The sequence below is a fragment of the Leptodactylus fuscus genome, chromosome 1 (genome assembly GCF_031893055.1).
Source record: "Leptodactylus fuscus isolate aLepFus1 chromosome 1, aLepFus1.hap2, whole genome shotgun sequence".
NCBI lineage: Eukaryota > Metazoa > Chordata > Amphibia > Anura > Leptodactylidae > Leptodactylus > Leptodactylus fuscus.
Genome location: NC_134265.1, coordinates 126,773,830 through 126,797,780, shown reverse-complemented (window position 1 = coordinate 126,797,780; position 23,951 = coordinate 126,773,830). Strand labels below are relative to the sequence as shown.

Here is a 23,951-nt window from a genome sequence, read left to right as displayed (position 1 = left end):
GAGGGACAAAAGACTGGAGGCGGAAGGGTGGTCTGTGTTAATGGGGATGTTGAAATCCCCCATGATGATGGTGGGGGTGTCTGTAGATAGGAAGTGTGTGAGCCAGGTGGTGAAGTGGTCGATAAAGGCAGCGGTAGGTCCTGGCGGTCGGTATATGACGGCCAGTCGGAGGTTGGCGGGTGAGTGGATACGAACAGAATGCACTTCAAAGGAGGGGGGGCTAAGGGCAGGTAGCGCCTGGATAGGGGCAAATGAACACTTGTCTGACAGGAGGATGCCTACGCCTCCGCCAGGTTTGTTGTTGGGGCGGGGAGTATGTGAGAATTGCAGACCTCCATAGGTGACTGCAGCGGGGGAGGCTGTGTCTGAGGGTGTCAGCCATGTTTCAGTGAGACCAAGAAATGTAAGATCATTGAGAATGAAAAGGTCGTGGATGTAGGTAAGTTTATTACATACGGAGCGGGCATTCCATAGTGCACCGGGGAGGGCAGGGGGAGGGGTAGGGGTGAGTGTGAGTGGTTTGAGATTTCGGGGGTTCTGTGCTCTAGCGCCAGTTGTGGGGAAACGGCTGACAGTGGAGATTTGCTGTGGAGGTCCAGGGTTAGGAGATATGTCACCAGAAGTAAGGAGGAGCAGGGAGAGGGACAGCAGGTATAGGTAGGAGAGGCTGCGGGGGGGGGGGGGGGGGGGTGTATGTGTCTGGGGCGGAAAGCCTGCAGGTTTGTGAGGAGCTGTGCAGAGAAAGTTATATGGTGGGGTAGGAGAGAAGGAGAGATGAGGATTTCTTTACTGACCAGGCTGGTTTGGGGTGGAAAGGTGGTTTTCACAAGGATTGGGAGAACAACAGTGATTGAAATGAGAAACATTTCTGGTAGACAAGTGAGCAGTTTACAGCAGTTGGATTATGTTACCTTCTGTTCCCTTCTGGTTTAATTCTGGCATAATTCTGAAGTCTACACTTAGATGCACTTGGCTTGCATGCTGGATTGCAGAATGACCAAGGCCAGAATGACCTAAGCTATTACATTTATACAAGCCTAGGTGTGTAAGATGTCTATCAGGTGTGAATATGGGTGGGCATATAAGCAGAGGCAATCAGGCCAGAATCAAAGAAGGAAATGAGACAGGAAAGAACACAGTAGAGTTAACCAACAGGTGTCACACTGATATAATGGCTACAAAGTGCTATGCATATCACGTACCAACAGAGAGATTGAATGAGAATAGCAGGCAAGGAAGCAGTTAAGCAGGATACAGGACTATATTTTCATGGGCACAGGAGTATATTTCCATGGGCTATACACGTACCTGTGGACGGAGAATGCAAAGAGGGTGAGATGACAATAGTGGATGGTGGTGGATAAATTAAGTGAACTATTGCATCATTCACTTGGTATCAGTATGCCCTATACTACACAGCTAAGACATAATACAACAAAAAAAAAAAAAATCTGATATAGTCCGAAAAATACGGTATAAGACGCACTTTTTCCCCCCAAAATTTCGGAGGAAAATGAGGGTGCGTCTTATAGTCTGAATGTGGGTGGAGGAGTGGGTTTGCAGCATGGCCGCGCTACTGCCACCGCTAGTTTTCTTCAGCGGCAGTAGCGCGGCAATCTGCAGGCCCCGGCAGCTAAGACAGTCCCCGACATCTGCTGTAATAGACCGGCGGATGCCGGGGAGTGTCTTAGCTGCCGGGGCCTGCAGATTGCCGCGCTACTGCCAACGCTGGTTTTCTTCAGCGGCAGGAGCGCGGCAATCTGCAGGCCCCGGCAGCTAAGACAGTCCCCGGCATCTGCTGTAATAGACCGGCGGATGCCGGGGAGTGTCTTAGCTGCCGGGGCCTGCAGATTGCCGCGCTACTGCCAACGCTGGTTTTCTTCAGCGGCAGGAGCGTGACAATACTGCAGGCCCCGGCAGCTAAGACACTCCCCGGCATCCGCCGGTCTATTACAGCAGATGCCGGGGACTGTCTTAGCTGCCGGGGCCGCGCTACTGCCGCTGAAGAAAACCAGCGGTGGCAGTAGCGCGGCCATGCTGCAAATCCACTCCTTCTCCACAGGTCCCGGCAGTCAGTTAGCCCCCCCCCACCGGCCCCATACCTTTAGTGATGCAGGCCGGCTCCTGCACGGCGAGGCCGCAGGAGCCGACCTGTTCCGATGACAGCCGGGAGCCTAATGAAGGCTCCGAGGCCTGTCTCAGATATATATTACTATCGCGGCTGGTCTATGACCCTCCGCGATAGTAATGTATAGAATCTCCCATAGACGGCAATACACTTGTATTGCCGTCTATGGGACTTGCAATCAAATGATTGCAGGTTCAAGCCCCCTAGGCGGGGGATATTAAAATAGTTAAAAAAAAAAAAAAAAAAAAAAAAAACTCAAAAAAAATATAATAAAAAATAAAATAAATAAAAGTTCACCTCCTTTCCCTAGAATACATATAAAAGTATAACATTACTGTGAAACATACACATTAGGTATCCCTGTGTCTGAAAATGCCCGGTCTACTAATATTTTTATGTACAGTGAACGTCAAAATCAAAAGTGCTAAACCGCTGGGTTTTTCTCTCTGTTTTGCCTCTGAATTAAATAAAAGGTGATCTAAGCAATAAACATTTCCCAAAATGGTATATCTAAAAAGTACACCTGGCCCCACAAAAAAAACGCCCTATACATCCCCGTACAGCTGCAGGGTCACCTGTCAATGTGGCCTTGCAGCTGTTCCAAAACTACAACTCCCATATATTAAATATTTTACCATTTTTTGCCTGAAAATTTTTTTCCCCTATTTTTCTCCTCTAAAACCTGGGTGCGTCTTATAGTCCGAAAAATACGGTACTAATGTATGGCCTTCTTTAAATTGTAAATAAAATCCTTTTAAAATAAGAAAATTCTTGCTTCTAATTCACTCACATTTAAGGTTACCTCCAAGTCCAGCTCTTTACATCATATAATAGCTGTCCCTCCACTGATTCTAGCACAGTTGAAATTTTTTCTCTAGCCATCAACGTTTCTGAGCAATCAGTGCTGTTGGTTTTGGTGCATGATATACTAGTTAGGTTCTGTGCTGTCAGGCAGGAGCAGGCGAGGATGTAATTCTGACACTGGCAGTTTCTGATTGGGGCTCAGAATCACAGCCCCTGTCTGACACACACCATTTCCATGCATATTAACCATTGCTTCCTTTGATGCAGCAGTTATCGGGACTAGTTCTTGCTTAGTAGTTTGGGTTTTTCAACCTCAGCAATTTATCTCCTATTTTGTGGATAGGGAATAAGTTTCAGATTGGCAAATTTGACCACAGGAATCTCCACTGATCACAAGATAGGGGTGTTTTTCTCCACTCTCTGAATGGTGTAATGGTCAGAAAGGAACACTTCTGATCCATTCATTTCAAAGCTGAAGTCCAGTACACTAGTCAGACCCCAATTTATCTATAATATATCTCCTATCTTATTCATAGTGGATATGTTGATGAGGCGGGAAATTCCTCTTAATTATTCCAGTATGGGTCAATAATAAAGCACTTCTGTATGTTGAAAAAAAATAGAGCCCCCTTTCTGTGACATCATTTGTCTTTACTGCAGCTACTAGCTGGACATGAGAGCCATCCTGCTCTGGCCCCCCTGCATATACACTGCTCATAATACAACAATGGGATCTGTGTAATACACATAAATTACTTTACCTTTATACTCTCAGGTCCAGTGTCTCTCTTCTGCCTTCTCATTGTACTCCCTAGAACCCCCATAGTAAATCTAGCACCCTGGTGAAGGTGGAAACACCGAAAGCATCTGCTGTATATTCTGTATACAATGAGTCAACTGACATCAGCGGTATATTTATAGAATTCACTGGGTAACATGAGACCATGTATCAAACACAGTGTACATTGTATGTAACCAAGTAACCAGTCATACCTTACCTGTCACAATGCAATGAGCTTTCAAAGGGAGTCTGCTTAAAATCCACATTTACTGTGCAGATCAAAGCAATCTATTGCTCTATGTTACTGGCATTTCCTGTTGGGCAAGGCTGAGCGAAGTTCCACAGCTCTCTATAGATTGTATTGTATGATTTACTGTAGACTCTGCTCTAGGACTATCCCGCGTGGGACACCACCACATTTTTTTTTAAATAATTAGCATAAATAATTATAGACATAAGGATTAACTACCCCTTAAGACGAAAACCCCACATAGACAGCCACAGCAGAAAAAACAAAAACGCTGTAGGAAAAACTGCGGTGGTGATGCATCGCAGTTTTACCTGCAGCACTTTTTACAAAAAAGCTGCAGGATTTCCTCCGCGGACTTTCCGCTTCAATTACACCTATATGGAAAACTACAGCATTTCCATAGGTATAATTTACATGCTGCGATTTACAAAAACACAATGGTTTTTTTTATATCGCAGCATTTCCGCTGTGGATATTTTTCTGCAATTTGTGGATGGGATTAGCAAGAATCTCATCCACTTTGCAGGTACTATAAAACACTGAAGTTTTGCAAAATTGCAGCGTTTATGCCCTGGCCTTATAGGTTTTTGAAAATTTTGGGATAACTGCTGGGCTAGTATGCATCTGTATAGCACATGGTTTGTATTAGCTACTTCTTTTGTCATTATCCTTATGAGTTTTTATGTCACCTCCAGTTACCAGAGAAGTGTTTCTGGTTGTGTTTGCTTTATTTTACTTCTATATACAGTGGGGTGTCTTTGTGTATAGGTGCGTCTGGCTATGAAATTTTACTATACCTCCATATGTCAAAGAAGTATCTCTGGTTATGCGCTTATTATACCTTCATATGTTAGTGGGGTGGTTTTTTTCCAATAATATTTTGTTGGATTTTCAGAAAGTATACAATAATTACAGTAAAACACTACACCACTCAAAACAGTCTTGGTGGGACAGGAAAAAGTAAAATACACAGCATATTTGCACATTATGAGACAATATCCTTTTCCTGTTCGCCCATTGGCAGTACACATGGGATATTATCCCCCTAGATACAATTAGAAGAGACAGGTTAACAAGCAATAGTCATTTATTAAACAATTAAGGCCCCCGCCCTACTCAGCCTCAGTATTTTTTATTTCCCCCTACACCCAACAGCAGCACAAGATGGGGTATTCCTGCCCCTGTGAGCTGTTAGGACAGGTGGAACTTTTAATTAGCTAACAGTTTTTCCCCCTATAAGAGGCCGGAGAGACCTCCTCCCCCTGTGTTCTTTTCTGTCCTGTGTGACTGGACAGGTGGAGGAGGCTGTGACCTCCTCTGTGGTTTAGAATAAGGTGTCAGATCCTTTTTTTCTCTTTCCCTTTCTTTCTGAGAGAAAGATCTATGTTTATACTGCAGTCTTTTGTCTTGCCTGCCTTGTGCAGTTTGTTACTGACTTTTATTTTTTCAGCTGCAGTTCATTTACTGCCCTGCAGTAAGGTAAGCCGTGTCCTCTTTCAGCTTTCCCTCTGTGTTCACTGCAGAGACTAAAAGCACTAATTTCCATTGCTATGGGCACTCTGTCAACTTCACAACATGGAAGTTGATTCACCGCCATTATGGTAAGATCCAACCAAATTTTTTTATGTCTTGTGGTTTTTCAATGTGCATTTAATTCCTAAGCGGGGACCTGGACCCTGCTGACCACTGATGCATCCCTCTCTGGTGGAGAGTGTCTACGGTCCACCTAAGGCCGGAACCTGTTGACTACCTATGCCTCCCTCCCTGGTAGAGAGCACATCTAGAGAAGCGTTCCATAGGAGGAGCAGGAAATTGAATGTAGAGTTCACGGTCCAGTTTACCTGGACCCTGCTGACCACTGATGCACCCCTCTCTGGTGGGGAGTGGCCATGGTCCAACGAACTGCAGACCCTGTTGACTACCTATGCCTCCCTCTCTGAGGAGAGCACATCTAGATGAGCCGGGTAGGCTATTTGGGAGAACCTCCCCCAGTCTTCCAGTGGGAGACAGAGGTTGTCCTTTCGTGGCCGGGGGTTTGCAAGAGTAGGGCAAAGGCGCCCTGGCGCACAGTCCAGGGGTGGGGGGTCGCGGGTCCTCCCGTGACCCTGAAAAGAAAAGGCCCTTCTGACTATTTCGATCCTCCCCCCCGCGACATTGCGGTGGTAGGCGGTCGCCTCTCTCATCATATGTCCGCCTGGTCACGGCTTATCCAAGATCCATGGATCCTTCAACTTGTTCAAGCCGGCTACAGAATAAGCTTCTCCTCTCTTTCACCAGACAAATACATAAGGACCCGCCCTCTTCAGGGCATCAAGCAACTTTATCTAGAGAGATCCGTTCAGGAGTACGTGGACAAAGCCGCATTGGAACCAGTTCCCTTTGCAGAACGAGGTCAAGGCATCTACTCTCCGGTATTTTTAGTACCAAAGTCATCAGGCGGATGGCGTATGATCATCGATCTCAGATACCTGAATCGATTTATTCACAGGGTACAGTTCCGCAAGGAGACCATCAGATCGATCCTTCCCTTCCTACAATCCGGAGATCACTTTGTTACCCTAGCCTTAAGGGACGCATACCTCCACGTACCCATTTATCCTCCTCACAGGAGGTTTCTAAGAATTGCGGTGTATCTAAACGAAAGATTGCTTCATTTCCAGTTTACGGCTCTCCCATTCGGCATATCCTCGGCCCCCCACACCTTCACAAAGGTAGTGGCCCGGTCGTAGCCGCCCTGCGCCTCCAAAGGATCTTTATTGTCCCATATCTAGGCAAATGGCTCCTAAAAGCCCGGTCAAAGGAGGTTCTTACCATACAGTTGGAATCCACTGCGGCTTTCCTAAACGAGTTGGGCTGGCTAATAAACTGGCAGAAGTCAATAGTGGTTCCATCTACCCGGATTCAATTTCTGCGGTTTATCCTGGATTCTCTCAGCATGACGATCTCCCTGCCTCCTCCTCAGAAGGAGAAGATTGGTCAAGCGGCTCATCACCTGTCCATAGCCTGGAAGGTTACTATCAGGACCGCCATGAAGGTCCTAGGTCTCATGTCCGCAGCCAACGAGGCAGTTCCGTGGGCCCTATGGCACATGCGCCCCTTACAGTGCGAGATTCTGAGAGTCTGGAACCACAGTCCTTCGGGGCTACAGAAGCCTATCCAGTTATCCATCAGAACCAGTCGATCACTGGCTTGGTGGTCCCAGCTCAGAGACGGGAAGTCCACGGTCCAGACATCCTGGACTCTGTTGACCACAGATGCCTTCCTCACAGGATGGGGAGCGCATCTGGGGGAGACCCCGGTACGTGGGACCTGGAACCAGCTAGAGAAGGCTCATTCATCCAACTGGCGAGAGCTCACTGCGGTGCACCGTGCACTTCTAATGTTTGCACCCCACCTGCAAGGAAAAGCTATGAGAGTGAGAACAGACAACTTAACAGCAGTCCGATATATCAACAAACAAGGGGGGAACCAGATCCCCCTCGCTTCTGCAGGTGACGAATCTAATATTCTCCTGGGCGGAGAGGAATCTTTCACAACTATCAGTGGTTCATATTTGAGGTCGGCTGAATATCCTTGCGGGTCAGCTAAGCAGAGGCCTGGTGACGACAGGCGAATGGTTCCTAAATCCGGAAATCTTTCATCATCTCACCGAGATTGGGGTCTCCCCAAGGTGGATCTGATGGCCACCCAGTACAGCGCCAAAGTGAGGAAGTTTTGCTCCCTCTATCGGGAAGACAATCCTTTGGCGGTAGATGCCCTGTCAATACCTTGGAGGTTCAAACTGGCATACGTTTTTCCTCTGATTCCCATGATTCTGAAGGTATTGGTGAAACTCAGGAACGACCAGACTTTGGCAATAGTGATCACGCCGTTCTGGCCAAAGAAGGCATGGTATACCCACCTCATTCTGATAAGCCGAGGGAACTACTGGAGGCTTCCACAAGTCCAAAACCTGGTATCTCTAAACAGACAGCTCTGCCAGGACCTGGACAGGTTCAACCTCACTGCCTGGAGGTTGACTGTGCCGTATGCGGAGATAGAGGATTGTCCCAGGCCGTTCTGAATGTCGGCCCATTCAAGAAAGGATTCGACTAACAGGAGTTACCAAAGGATCTCACGGATATTTCAAGATTGGTGTGTGGATAGGCAGCTTAACAACTCTGCTATCGAATCAGTCTTGGAGTTCCTACAGAGTGGCCTGGATAAGGGGCTGACTCCAGCTACCCTGAAGGTTCATGTTTCAGCACTTTCTGCTCTTCTAGGGACCCGGTTATCACAAGATCCTCTAATAAAGCAATCCCTTAAAGGGGCCTCTAGGCTCCTCCCTCATGTACAGCCCCCTGTCCCGCAATGGGACTTGGCTGCGGTTCTTCAGGGGCTTTGTTCTTTGTTTGGCTCTGCCTCGGAGCCATTCATTACTTTTTTCCCTGATAGGGTTCAACTCAGGTTCATCCAGGGATTTTTACCTAAGGTCCCTACCTTTGTTAATATAAATCAACTGCTATCCCTGCCGGCCTTTTTTCCCTTTCTCACTTCTGAGTTGGAAGAGAGGAAGCACAAGTTGGACTTGGTAAAAGAATTGCGCATATATTTGGATCGTACAGCTTCCTTTCGAAGAACCTGCTCATCAATACCTACAGCCATAACGAAGGATTATGAATATAATCTTGTTTCCCTTAGTCCTAACAGCGGCACAATATGGGGTATTTCTGCCCCTGTGTGCTGGTAGGACAGGCGGATTTTTAATTAGCCAATTAATTAATCATGGCTTGCCCTATAAGAGGGCACAAGAACCTCCCCCCTACGTGTATATACAAGAGTAACCTAATTATACATAGGTAACATAATATATTTAGAATAATGACAAAATTCTTCTGGGCGGGAAGTCTTGTGCCGCTGTTAGGACTAAGGGAAATAAGATTATATTCATAATCCTTCGTTCCCTGTCATCCCACCAGCGGCACAATATGGGGAGTTAGCAAGTAATCCCCTAGGGTGGGTCCTCACCACCAACTCCACTTACACCATGACCAAAAGCAGTAGCGTCTGAAGCCCGAGTGCCCAGGCAGTAGTGGGACACAAGGGTTGCCTCCGAGGACCAAAATGCAGCAGCAAATTTGACTTAGAGACAAGGCTTTTGTCTCTGCCCAGGAGGTGGTAACCAACCTCGTGGAATGGGCCCTTGAATAAGAGAACTTAATTGTCTCCCTGACCCAGCGTGAAATTAAGGCTTTGGAAGCCTTAAGCCCTTTGTGTCTCCCCAAGAAGTTGATGAGGAGGTTTTCCTGGCTTTCTGAAGGAACGTGTACGCTGGAGGTAGATCCTCAGGCATCTCATGAGGTCCAGTGTATGGGACTTTTCTTTGTCAGCAGAGGAAGGAGATGGAAAAAAACTGGTAAGGTGATCAGCTGGTTTATATTTATGGTGGAAGGAATTTTGGGTCTGAAGCCCGGAAGGAACCTAAGCGGAACCCGATCCGGAAAGAGGAGGTATATGGCTTCTCCGAAGACAGAGCTTGCAGTTCACTGACCCTTTTGGCTGATGCTATAGCCAGAAGAACTGCTGTTTTGTAGGTCAGGAACTTTAGTTCGACCTCTTCCAGCGGCTCAAAAGGCTTTGTGAGTAGTGCCGAAAGGACCGTATTAAGGTCCCACTGGTGGACAAGTGTGGTAACCACAGGTCTCAGCCTAGTTGCCCCTTTCATAAAGGTGCTTACTAGAGGATCTTGAGACAAACGCCTCCCCAGATAGGAGGACAGAGCGGCTACAAGTACCTTTAGGGTGGCAGCAGCAAGCCCTCTGTCTAGTTCGTTCTGAAGAAAATACAGGATCGCCCTCACTGGGGGATCGGAGGAGTCCACTTCATGTTCAAGACACCAGGCATTGAAGATTTTACCAATTCTTCTATAGTTGTTATTAGTAGGCCCAGCTCTGGCGCTTGCAAGAGTCTTCAGAACGGCTTGAGACAGTGCCAAGACAGAATGTCTGAACGCTGCGGCCTCTGAGCTGCGCCAGTCCAATCTGTAGTGTCTGGCGAACGTCAGATGAGAACTCCAGGAAGCAGTGGAACATATCTGCTCTAAGGAGAGCAAGTGTCTCTCTACCCAGGAAGTTGATCCAGCTCTGGTTGCGTGGGCACGCACGAATTCCGGTACTGGTAGGTCTTGAGCGCGAAGAGAGCAAGCGATGGCCTCCCTGATCCATCTTGACAGTGTGCAACCAAATCACAATAATTTGTTAATCTCCATTATTATATAAATGACAAAAGCCAAGGCCACATCCAACCACACCATATTAAGGTCAAGGCCCCACGTTGCATAAACACAGCGGTTTGGCCTGTAAAGTGGCTAATGCCATCTACACATTTCAGAAAAAAATCCACAGTGGAAATGCTGGTATTTCAAAAACGAGTGTTTTTGCAAATTGCAGCATGTGAATTACACCTACAGAAACATTGGTGTTTTCTGTATAGGTATCATAGAAGCAAAAAGTCCACAGAAGAAAACTGAGGACTTTCTGTGAAAAAATGCTGCAGAAAAAAAAATGCGAAGAGTTTCTGCCAGTCTTTTCTGCAGCAATTCTTTTGCAGCAATTCACTGCGTGGGACCTTAGCCTGAAATACATTATTTGTGTGCATGGCTATGAGTTTTGTGTACCCCCGTTATTTGCCATTACATCTTTCTGAAGTACTTCTAGTTGAGAAAAAAAAAGATAAATCTATTGTCATACAAAATTTATTATAAAGTTACAATTTATACAAAGCAATGAAGCAGCGGCGTCAGATTCTGACCAAACTTCTCTGTAACAGAGTAGGTCTAGTGAAGCCGCAACACTGCATGGAGTCACGAGGTCAGGTGAGAATTTTGTTGGACAAGCCAGTTGATTGTCTCCATGAGATGAGGCATCTGGTAATGTTGAGCAATATTCCGGAAGGCGTCTATCTGCTCCATGAGGACCTGTAATTCAGGAATATAGTCAAGCCATCATGAAGTATTCATAAGGTTCCATGCACTTTATTAAACACTTATAACTAAAGTACCTTCACTGAAATAGTCAGGTTGAAATCGCCTGCACAGCTGCAGTACACTGGCATGTTGGCTTCCTTCACGCCTTTACATTTCAAACATATCTGGAAATAAGCAAGAAAAAAAAAATACAGATAAGAAAAAAAAAAAAATAATCGCAATCATGCTTAACCAGCAAAATAAAAAGACTCACCAAATCCTGTAGCATAAAAGCCATCATTTTCTTCTGCAGTGCTTCCACTAATGACATTTCTATGTTGTCAGTGTCATATTCAGCCTGGCAGTTGGAGCAAACCCATTGTGGCAACACAGAGCCATCCTATAATGGTGTTAAATGGCAATTAAAATATAAAAAACTGTTGTATATTATAAAGACAACCAAGACAGATGCAGATATATAATCAGACAAACCTGGCTGAGAGAAGGATCCTTGCACAAGTCAAGATCTCGGCAGAAATTACAGTTTCTGCAGATGATTTCCGGAAGTATATAGGAACGACATGGATCCTGAAATTGTGCATCTTCTGAAAATTCCCCAACATCAATTAGACGCAAGAGATCCCTCTTTAATTTGTTAACCTGGTTGGTTATGTTTGAATCTAGAGAGAGAACCTAAAAAAGCAAAACCGTGATTTAAAAAAAATAAATAAATAATGACCCAACAAAATACAGCTACTGCAGCTGTCATTGGTCGGCTGTGCATGCTGAAGTGAATCAACACTCAAGTTCAGGGTACATGGAGAGGTATTTTTCTCACCTAGCCTTCACATAGGTCAACAATTGAAGATCAGTGGGGTCCGACACTCAGGGATGCTGTAGATCAGCTTTCTGAAGTGTCTTTACAATTTGAGTGAGCTCTGCACCCAGCTCCAAAATTAAGAAGCTAAAACAATTTTTAGTCAATCTGTGTAATGCTCGCCAGTGCCCACCCATGCAGTAGAATGCTCTCTCTACTGGATTCTCCTACCCAATATAATGCTCTCCCTCACTGCTCCACAAACCCAATATAATGCTCTCCCCAATGACTCCCGCATACAGTATGATAATCTCCAACAACAGCATATATTGTTTCCCCAGTGCCCCCTATCTTTTATAATGCTCTCACCAGTGGCTCTCAACCTTGAATTAGGCCATCCCTAGAGGCCCACATCCTTTATTATATAGACCTCGGCTATTTTAAGTTACAAGACTGCTGACTTTTGTCTTAAAGAAGGAACATTGCAGGAGAACTAGTCGCAAATGTCGTGCATTTGCAATTTTTTTTTAAATCACATTGGCAACCATATTGGCTGCTGTCTGGAGCCTGTGCAATCTCTTCTTTGAAAACCAAACCCAGAACTGTACATTGTCTGGTAGTTGTACGTGGTATGGCTAGTCAAGCCCTTTCAATTGAAATGTGCTATGTGACCAATAAATTTTAATGTCACAAGGCCTGTGAATCGAAAGCAGTGCTCTGACACCCTAGTTCCAAAGAGCTAATCTGCCAGGGCCACAGGTGTTGATCCACTGCTTCAGTACAACGTGTATTTTATTTGCTTATTCTGAGCAGCCCCACTCAGGGGATGATAGTAGAGATGAGCGAACACTGTTCGGATCAGCCAATCCGAACAGCACGCACCCATAGAAATGAATGGAAGCACCTGTGATGCTGACTTTGCCGGCGGCACAGGTGCTTCCATTCATTTCTACTGGTGCGTGCTGTTCGGATCGGCTGATCCGAACAGTGTTCGCTCATCTCTAGATGATAGTTATCCCTGTATAAATAAGAGACTGTCAATCATTGAGCATTGCCACCGACAGGACTGCTGAGCCCAGAACAATCAGAGACTTACATGACAAGTACTCAAGCTTTCCATCATACTATATCAATTTGCATGCCTTACAATGTGTTTTCATTAGAGCAAGAACAAAGCATTTACACTAGAGCAAGGCCTGGTTCATTGTCAACCAGGGAAACAGTCTGTTGTTCTGATCGTCTGATTCACTATTAATGAAAAATAGCTCAAATACAAAAAGATAGATACAATACACATTATAACAAATTATAACTATCCAGCTTTACCATCTCACCTGACAAACATATTTGATGAACTCTAAGGCTGGATTGTTGAGGGGCAGATGGGATCCAGGTAAAATAGGGAACATTTCAGATGGCTCTGTTACATGGCGTGCTCCAGTCACTTTTTTCTGTATTTTCTGTGTTATTGTGAAGAAGTTTTGTGTAAGTTCATTTGCTACATAATCCTGAGAAAAGGTGATGAGTCCTAGAAAAACAAACATTAAAAAGAAAGAAAGAAAGAAAGAAAGAAAGAAAGAAAGAAAGAAAGAAAGAAAGAAAGAAAGAAAGAAAGAAAGAAAGAAAGAAAGAAAGAAAGAAAAAAATCAATCAGTAAAAATAGTAATTTATTTAGCCTTCCCAATGACTAATTATACAGTTGCAATCTAATGAATATGAAAATATATATATATATATATATATATTTATTTTTAATTTTATTTTATATCAAACACTCAAGTCCCAGGATGTATATATCAGGAGGAGACAGGGAATCTCTCACTATAGGGCACTATCTTATCTTCTGTAGAAAATAGGACTAATTGACAGGACTCTCAAAATGAACCAAAATTATTAAAAGGTAAACTTTATTAGGCAATATTAAAAAAGATATTGTGTGACAAGACTGGATGACAACCATAAATAACATTATTGAGTTAAGATTGTCTCCATGGTTCCAAGACCACAATAAGAAGTGTGTGTGAGGGTAATGCACGGATTCTACCAAAGGTAAATTACTATTACACAAAGTCCATAGTTAATGTGGACACTGCACACAGTGTTCAATGATATCAACATTGTAGAAAAGACTCTGGCTATACACTATGTATGAGATAATAGACCATTAAATATGCCAGCTAGAGGTAAAAGAAAAACTGTCAGCCTATTACATTCTCTAGGTCAGTGATTTTCAACCAGTGTGCCGCGGCACACTAGTGTGCCGCGACACATGGTCGGGTGTGCCGCGGGGAAAGTTCCCCAATTACACTTACCTTTCTCCTCGTTCCCTTCATTCTTCTCGCCGCTCTCTCTCTCTCTCCGTAGTCTGGCTACGTCATCACATCGCGTCTCTAACTGTTAGCAAGACCGCGGAGAGAGAGAGACCAGCGAGGGAACGAGGAGAAAGGTAAGTGTAATGTGTACACTGTCTGCACAGATGGAGGGGACATGAATCTGGGGACAGACATGGAGAGGACATGAATCTGGGGACAGACATGGAGAGGACATGAATCTGGGGACAGACATGGAGAGGACATGAATCTGGGGCAGACATGGAGAGGACATGATTCTGGGGACAGACATGGAGAGGACATGAATCTGGGGGCAGAGATGGAGGGGACATGAATCTGGGGACAGAGATGGAGGGGACATGAATCTGGGGGCAGACATGGAGAGGACATGATTCTGGGGACAGACATGGAGAGGACATGAATCTGGGGACAGACATGGAGAGGACATGAATCTGGGGCAGAGATGGAGGGGACATGATTCTGGGGGCAGAGATGGAGGGGACATGATTCTGGGGGCAGAGATGGAGGGGACATGAATCTGGGGGCAGAGATGGAGGGGACATGAATCTGGGGGCAGACATGGAGAGGACATGATTCTGGGGACAGACATGGAGAGGACATGAATCTGGGGACAGACATGGAGAGGACATGAATCTGGGGACAGACATGGAGAGGACATGAATCTGGGGACAGACATGGAGAGGACATGAATCTGGGGCAGACATGGAGAGGACATGATTCTGGGGACAGACATGGAGAGGACATGAATCTGGGGGCAGAGATGGAGGGGACATGAATCTGGGGACAGAGATGGAGGGGACATGAATCTGGGGGCAGACATGGAGAGGACATGAATCTGGGGACAGACATGGAGAGGACATGAATCTGGGGGCAGAGATGGAGGGGACATGAATCTGGGGGCAGAGATGGAGGGGACATGAATCTGGGGGCAGACATGGAGAGGACATGATTCTGGGGACAGACATGGAGAGGACATGAATCTGGGGGCAGAGATGGAGGGGACATGAATTTGGGGGCAGAGATGGAGGGGACATGAATCTGGGGACAGAGATGGAGGGGACATGAATCTGGGGACAGAGATGGAGGGGACATGAATCTGGGGACAGAGATGGAGGGGACATGAATCTGGGGACAGAGATGGAGGGGACATGAATCTGGGGACAGAGATGGAGGGGACATGAATCTGGGGACAGAGATGGAGGGGACATGAATCTGGGGGCAGACATGGAGAGGACATGAATCTGGGGACAGATAGTGAATGATATTGAAATTTTGTGTACATCGAAACAGGCCCAGGTTTCACACTGAGTGAGTATAAATACATTTAGAATCTATATTATTAACTATATGTATAATATGTACTGTTTTAGTGTCATTTTGTGCCATTTTGGTCGGTGGTGTGCCCCGGGATTTTTTAAGTGTAAAAAGTGTGCCGCGACTCAAAAAAGGTTGAAAATCACTGCTCTAGGTAGTGTACCACAGCTTGTAAAAGGGATGTCAGCTGTACAAGTGCAAAAATACAAGCTGGTCTGCAGATACTAAAAACGATGATGATAGAAAAAAATTAAAAATGCAGGCTGAAAATGGCCCCATAAATGTAGAAGAAATCTCAGGTACATGAGACAGAAGCTTTCCCTGTTTATTGCATAATAAACATTTATTGCATAATAGCGGTGATGTATTATCACCACCAAGGACATGCCCTAAAAAGAGCATACCACTGTCTTCTAATCTAAAAAGAACCTAGAAGATATGCATAAAGGTTGGCAAGAGGCTGGTCAGAAGAAACACACACAAGTTCTCAGCTATTCTACATACAGGAGCTGTGATGTAGCTACAAATACCGTATATACTCGAGTATAAGCCGAGTTTTTCAGCACAGTTTTTGTGCTGAAAAAGTGCTCCTCGGCTTATATTCGGGTCATTACGGTAATTTTCTGCTAGCAGGCCAGGATGGCAGACCCCGCCCCCCCCCCCCACACGCCGGGTGACGTGGCCACGTAAGCTCAGGCCTGCACCCGGCGTGTGGCTGCTTCCTGGCCTGCTAGCAGAAGTACCGCAAGTACTTAATGTACAGCATTGCTTTGGGCCCCGGCACCCGCCCCGTCTGGATGCCGGGTCCGAGTCTGTAAAAGTAATGGCGCCGCTCTGCAGAGCGGTCGCCATAGAAACCGGCACCTCCGCTGTATTGCTTACAACAGAGATGCTGAAGCTTATGCCTGCGAACTCTGATTGTAGGCATAAGCTTTGGAATCTCCGCTGTAAGCGTTACAGCGGAGGTGCCCTCCGGAGATGTCCTCCCCCCTTAGGCCTGCCCCATACCTTTAAAGATGCAGGCCGGCGCCTGCTCAGCGAGCTCGCAGTAGCTGACCTGTTCCGACGACAGCCGGGAGCCTAATGAAGGCTCCCAGGCCTGTGATCGCTATATTACCATTACAGCTGGTCTATGATCAGCCGCAATAGTAATGTAGAGAATCTCCCATAGACGGCAATACACTTGTATTGCCGTCTATGAGACTTGCAATCAAATGACTGCAGGTTCAAATCCCCCAAGGGGGGCTACAAAAATTGTAACAAAAAAAAAAAAAAAAAAAAAGTTTAAAAAAATATATATAATAAAAAATTAAATAAAAGTTCTAAATCACTCCTTTCCCTATAATTCCTATAAAGGCGGGTTCACAGCAGCACCTGATCTCAGTTGTGCAGGTTTCCGTTTTCTGTCGGGAGAGGACAGAAACCGACATTCAGTGTCTGTTGGTGAGCGTCTTCTGCTGCCCATGGCGAAACCGTTATGCATAACGGAGATTGGGCGCTAGTGTGAACCTGCCCTCAAAGTAGAAAATGACTGTGACACACATACACATTAGATATCCCTGTGTCTGAAAGTGCCCAGTCTACTGAATATAGGGTATCTGCAGTGCTCCTATTCCGTCGGGAAGGGGTTAATAGGAGCACTGCAGATACCCTATATTCAGTCAGGCTGAATTCCAACTGGGGGTAAAAAACCCAGTCCTCAAGCTCAGGGAAGGGGCAGACAGACAACCAAAACACCCCCTCCCCTTCCCCAGTATCTACTGCACCCAAGAACTCGGCCATTTTAATTTTTCAAATTTTCCAGCAGCTGCTGCATTTCCCCCCTAGGCTTATACTCGAGTCAATAAGTTTTCCCAGTTTTTTGTGGTAAAATTAGGGGGGTTGGCTTATATTCGGGTCGGCTTATACTCGAGTATATACGGTATAATATATATATATATATATATAATATATATGTAGTGAGAAGGTGACAGGCAGAGTGCTGGAGCCACAATATATATCCCCCAGATTCCTGACCTACGTGTGGTCCAGGGCGGGTCTTGAGTAGGCCTCAGACCAGGTGTAGGTCCTGGGATTGTTACTGGCCCATAAAAGGCTGCAGAGCCTGCACTTCAGGGCAGATCCTGGGAGTTCGTGGAGGACCTGGGTCTGTTCTAGAGAAGTGAGTTTTGGTGAGATCAAACAAAACAGACCAAACTGTTTTATTTGATCATGTGGCCAGATGTAAGCCACATGTACAGTTAGCCTTATTCTGTATTAGTTAGAACTTGGACGAGCAGGAGTCTTGTTTTGCCTGAAGTTAAGGTTGCATTTTCTTTTGCTTATTTTTGTAACTGACAGCTTATTTATTTTGCTGTTTTTACTAAATAAACCCATTTGCACCAGACTTTGTGCCCCGGTCTCTGACTGTTTCACCATTGCTACCAAGTTACCTTCCCATATATATATATATATATATATATATATATATATATATATATATATATACATACACACACACACACACACATACACTCACCGGCCACTTTATTAGGTACACCATGCTAGTAACGGGTTGGACCCCCTTTTGCCTTCAGAACTGCCTCAATTCTTCGTGGCATAGATTCAACAAGGTGCTGGAAGCATTCCTCAGAGATTTTGGTCCATATTGACATGATGGCATCACACAGTTGCCGCAGATTTGTCGGCTGCACATCCATGATGCGAATCTCCCGTTCCACCACATCCCAAAGATGCTCTATTGGATTGAGATCTGGTGACTGTGGAGGCCATTGGAGTACAGTGAACTCATTGTCATGTTCAAGAAACCAGTCTGAGATGATTCCAGCTTTATGACATGGCGCATTATCCTGCTGAAAGTAGCCATCAGATGTTGGGTACATTGTGGTCATAAAGGGATGGACATGGTCAGCAACAATACTCAGGTAGGCTTTGGCGTTGCAACGATGCTCAATTGGTACCATGGGGCCCAAAGAGTGCCAAGAAAATATTCCCCACACCATGACACCACCACCACCAGCCTGAACCGTTGATACAAGGCAGGATGGATCCATGCTTTCATGTTGTTGACGCCAAATTCTGACCCTACCATCCGAATGTCGCAGCAGAAATCGAGACTCATCAGACCAGGCAACGTTTTTTCAATCTTCAATTGTCCAATTTCGATGAGCTTGTGCAAATTGTAGCCTCAGTTTCCTGTTCTTAGCTGAAAGGAGTGGCACCCGGTGTGGTCTTCTGCTGCTGTAGCCCATCTGCCTCAAAGTTCGACGTACTGTGCGTTCAGAGATGCTCTTGTGGCTACCTTGGTTGTAACGGGTGGCTATTTGAGTCACTGTTGCCTTTCTATCAGCTCAAACCAGTCTGGCCATTCTCCTCTGACCTCAACAACGCATTTCCGCCCACAGAACTGCCGCTCACTGGATGTTTTTTCTTTTTCGGACCATTCTCTGTAAACCCTAGAGATGGTTGTGCGTGAAAATCCCAGTAGATCAGCAGTTTCTGAAATACTCAGACCAGCCCTTCTGGCACCAACAACCATGCCACGTTCAAAGGCACTCAAATCACCTTTCTTCCCCATACTGATGCTCGGTTTGAACTGCAGGAGATTGTCTTGACCATGTCTACATGCCTAAATGCACTGAGTTGCCGCCATGTGATTGGCTGATTAGAAATTAAGTGTTAATGAGCAGTTGGACAGGTGTACCTAATAAAGTGGCCAGTGAGTATGTATATATATATATATATATATATATATATATATATATAAAAATATATATATATAAAAATATATATACACACACACATATATATATATATTTTATCATCAAACTAAGGACTCAAGCACATGATCATGAGTTATTTTAGTGCATGGTGTATTATCCTGGGCCTGTGTATGGGGCTGTGAGCCTAGGAAAAAAAACTCAGGACAAGTCCTATTCTTGCACGTTTTGCAGCCCCAGCTCACTGTGAGCAGTGATTGGGGCTGTAGAGGCACAGTGATGTCATCCATGTTGAGCATGAAAAAGTCTGTATGTGCTTCTACAATGTGATAAAGATCACTCTTAATACAATTCCATCATTTCTGAAAAGCTGAAGTGTGGAATTTATGGTATTAGGTCTCAGTGTGTCTTACCAGGCATGGCTCCAGCTTCACCGACTATCTCTTGTGATACTTGGCTGTCCTGCCGTCGTTTTATTGGAGTGTTTCCAGGAGCGTTACATCTCAGCTCTTCTCGCATACTATGATAAACAGCTACAATGTATGCTAAACGAAAATAATTATATGGAGTGAGTAAAAATAGCAAGTAGGAAACATATATCTGACTGCCCTTAGATTCTAACACTAACCAGAGACGATCATTAGGAAATAGCTCTGGCAGGACGCTGCCTGAGGTAAATACTGAACTATGTTCCAGTTGTTCTCCAAGCTTTCTTCCACTTGATCCTCTGACTCTTCAGTGTCTGAGTTAGCATTTGTGTCATCCTCTTCATCTTCACTTCCATCCCCTGCATCATCCTCCGATTTCTTCTTCTTACTATTCTGAAAAAAGGAAACACCATATTAATCGTCATCCACAAAGAAGGCAAGAACAGTCAGAAATGTATGGAAACTCACCTCTCCATAGTGCACACTGGAAGGAAGTTTTCCCTTGATGCCGCCATAGTTTGCAGGGTCCATCCAAAGCAAAAACTCCCAACAGCGAGAAAAGGAGATTGTAAGAGAGTGAAATATCTCCTTTGTGTGAATACTGCAACAGACATTTTTGGAATTACTTCACCATTAACATAGCCATAATCATTATCAAGACATAAGACAAGTACTTACCTCTGGGTAATGTATTCCACATAAGCAATGGCATCTTCTACTCGGCGCTTTTTAGTGCAGAGGATGATGCGATTAAAGTTAGCGTACACAACAGAGGAGCCAAGCCGTTTAAACTCCGCTACCAATCTATGTCAGAGAATACAATATCACTATGTGATTTACCAATACATATACTACCTTCCCAGTAACAATTTTGACATTTGTTTTACACATAAAGTAGATCAAAGTAAAAACTCTTGCATGAAATTTTAGAGATTAATAAATTGTGTCGGGACAAGTTTTGAGTATAATATAAAAAAATAATAATTAACAATTGCTTCAAAATAAAAGGATTTTAAATTACAGGAATTCAAACACTAGCTTTTACTGAATTAGAAGAGCTTTACTGCTTCTGTCTGATAACTAGCTTTTATTGGGAAGAGGGAGTGGGAGCAGGAGTCCTACTGTGGTAAAAAAAAACTAGTCTGTGATTTGGTCATGCATCAAAATAAAATCAGTTTATAAATGTTTAATAATTGCTACAGACCTGGTCTTTATAGTGACTAGTCCCACAATATTTTAAATTTGCAGACAATTAAAACAATTTCTGCAAATATAATACATCTCGCTGGTGATAGTTTGCTGTCTTGATTGGTTGCAGGGATGTAACTTGAGGAGGTGCAGTTACACCGGGGGGCCAAGGAATTTTAGGGGGCCCATAAGCACTTGCATCAGTATTGAGATTGCAGCTTGCATCTAGCCCATAAACCAAGGAGATACACAGATTATCCTAACCACACTAAGGTTGATTAAATTCCTTAGTATCCGTAATCCTCGCCATCAAGAATTCCCTGTAGGGATGTGGGAGGGGACCCGGGACAAAATACTCCACCGGGTCCCACAATACTTTAGTTATACCACTGAATCTATGTTCTGGCACATGTTAAAAATTTTGCCATGGGTGCAACACAGTGACTCAGTGGTTAGCACTGTAGCCTTGCAGCGCTGGAGTCCTGGGTTCGAATCCTGCCAGGAACAACACCTGCAAGGAGTTTGTATGTTCTCCCCGTGTTTGCGTGGATTTCCTCCCATTCTACAAAAGACATACTGATAGGGGGGAAAAAAGTACATTGTGATCCCTATATGGGGCTCACAATCTACATAAAAAAATAAAAATTTGCCATGGCATCCTTAATAGTAGCTGGATTATCACCCCCGCCTGAGAACCAGGCGACAATAACAAAATCATCGCTGAGTGGCTGCTAAGTACCAGGCCATACAAAGTTATGGTCACATCATTGGTAACTGAACAAGACAACAGACTGTCACCACGAGATTGCAAAAAAATCTTAAAAACTCTGGAAATCTAAATATGGTTATATTGAATATATACAGACATACTGTACACCAACTATTACTACCACAGGACAATACTGCTAGACACACAAACACATGCAACACCATTCACCATCTTATACATTTATTAATGTCAAATGTTTTATAAACTACAAGAATTCATTTTTATAATAGAGAGATAATATTGTACTGTTTTGTTTGAACATCTCCAGTATGAAGTACCATAATAATCATCATTAGAAAGTGTAAATCTTTATTTTACTCACTGTAGGAACAACTTTTTCATCATATTGTGGAGAGTTCGATGAAGGGCAGGGTCATAAAGCAGTGAGGATGGACTCCTTAGCCACCGGTAGAAGTGCATAACTTGATTATCTGCATACACATTGTGATACTGAGTAATTTCCTTCACCCAGCCTACCACCATACTCTTCAAAATCCTAGAAGTGTAGAAAACAACCATCTGAATTTAGCATCATTCACAGACTACTGCACATTTATGTTCCAAAAACATATACTGATGGGGAATTCAGATTCACATTGTCACCTTTCAGTCATAAACTTAAGAGTACTCTATTGATATTTTAAGTGATAGACCAACACAAAATAGCAGATAATTGATATGAGGAAGGGGTTGAATTCTGTTGCATGTCACACTTTTCTTCTTTTCATTTGAATAAATTTTGAAATCAATGTATCATTTTGTTCCTCTTGCTAAGGTGACAAAATGTGAAAAAGTTCAAGGGGTATGAGTACTATTGCAAAGCACTGTGACTAAAATGTGTGTGTAGGGGTGTGTGATAAATAAAACAACAAATAAAACAAATCATCTTAAACATCACATCTCAATGCTGTTGTACAGTTAATTCTCTGCAAATATTAAAGTTTTATATTCTGTTGTTGCTATTGTACTTTGTACTGTTATAATAAAACTCCATACTTCATACCATACCTAAAGGTGTTAGAGCAAAGGGCAGTCTCATCATAACTGGCCACAGTACTGGCCTGATTCCCAGTAACCATGTCCTCCAGAGATGCCTGCTGTAACACATCAAAACTGATGCCAACGCTGCCAGCTCCTTCCAGATCATTGATGTGGTGAGATTGCAGGATACTGTTCACAGCGAGGCTCTGGATATCAAGTTCCACACACACTGAGGCAAAGAGAAATAAAAGTAAAAGGAAAACTAATCAGTTTTCTATAATAACTAATTTAAACACAAATTGTTGATATAGACAATTAAAAAAAAAAAAAAAATGCTCAATAGAAAAAAGTGTGTCAAGTCTACAGGCATGATCCAGTGGATGTTCTCATAAAACTCCAGATGCAACCTTAAGGCTAAGGCCCCACATAGGGAGCCACAGTCAAAAAGCGCTCTTGACAAAGTTTGCAGACTTTCTGTCCCTATTATAACTATATGGAAAATGCCAGCATTTCCTTAGGTATAATTTACATGCTGCGATTTACAAAAATGTGTGGGTTTTTGAAACCGCAGCATTACTGCTGCGGATATTTTTCTACAGTGTGTGGATGGGATTACCATGCTGTGTTTTTCATTATGTGGGGCCACAAAATGTATTTGTCCTCTATTCATAGAATAGAGGATCAATTACTAATCATAGGGATCTGACTGCCAAGACTCCCAATAATCAGAAATTTATCCTTTATCCTATGGACAGGTAATAAATGTTTTGTGGCATAACTGTCTTTAATGGTTCTCTATTAGAGTCAAGATGGTGGGTTAATCTTGTGGCTTATGTTAAATGCAAAACACATAACTCTGGTCAATTGTTGCATTGCATACAAAATGTAAGTTTTTATCACAACATGCAAGTGACAAAGTCGTAAGTGTAAGAATAACTTTACCAGTATTGTAACAGCCAGCATTGTTGATTTCCACAGAGGCCCTCTCATCAAACTCCATAACTAATCGGTTATCATCTGCTTCTTTGCCTCCAAGGTCAGGTCTGGAGCTTGGAGACAGCCAAAGGAGGTGATTATGTCGTCGAAGGTGCCTTGAGAAGAACAGGTCCGACCCAAATGTGGATACATCATCTGGTAGGTTACCAATAGGAAGATGGTAATACCTACAAAAAAATTAACATAAAATGTTATACAAATAATAGAATATAACCTTAACAAACTAAAGTTACAGAATTATATATACATACATATACACACACACACATATATATATATATATATATATATATATATATATATATATATATATGTATTACATTATATTTATTATGTAGACCAGAACTGAACCTTTTCTGGGACTTGCCATAACATTTAAAATTTATGGGCGGCTTCTTACTTTCTGTCAGAATTTCCTTCAGAAATTAAGGTTTATAGACATAGGGTAGCTGTACACGACCGAGTTTCACCAGTGACACTCG

At 43.9% G+C, this 23,951-nt stretch overlaps 1 protein-coding gene across 1 annotated transcript in view; it reads right to left on the bottom strand.

Annotated features, from left to right (window-relative positions):
• Positions 1 to 10,745: 10,745 nt before the first annotated feature.
• Positions 10,746 to 23,951, bottom strand: part of POLE (DNA polymerase epsilon, catalytic subunit) — a 55,132-nt gene continuing 41,926 nt past the window's right edge. Inside the window, exons 38-49 of the mRNA XM_075276674.1 lie at positions 23,416 to 23,636; positions 22,501 to 22,702; positions 21,815 to 21,988; positions 20,214 to 20,339; positions 20,004 to 20,136; positions 19,736 to 19,928; positions 19,521 to 19,652; positions 13,058 to 13,251; positions 11,399 to 11,599; positions 11,181 to 11,306; positions 11,002 to 11,091; positions 10,746 to 10,918 (exon numbers count right to left, since the gene is read on the bottom strand). Coding sequence (XP_075132775.1) covers positions 10,805 to 10,918; positions 11,002 to 11,091; positions 11,181 to 11,306; positions 11,399 to 11,599; positions 13,058 to 13,251; positions 19,521 to 19,652; positions 19,736 to 19,928; positions 20,004 to 20,136; positions 20,214 to 20,339; positions 21,815 to 21,988; positions 22,501 to 22,702; positions 23,416 to 23,636 — 1,906 coding nt within the window. The 3' untranslated portion in view covers positions 10,746 to 10,804. The remainder of the gene's footprint in view (positions 10,919 to 11,001; positions 11,092 to 11,180; positions 11,307 to 11,398; positions 11,600 to 13,057; positions 13,252 to 19,520; positions 19,653 to 19,735; positions 19,929 to 20,003; positions 20,137 to 20,213; positions 20,340 to 21,814; positions 21,989 to 22,500; positions 22,703 to 23,415; positions 23,637 to 23,951) is intronic.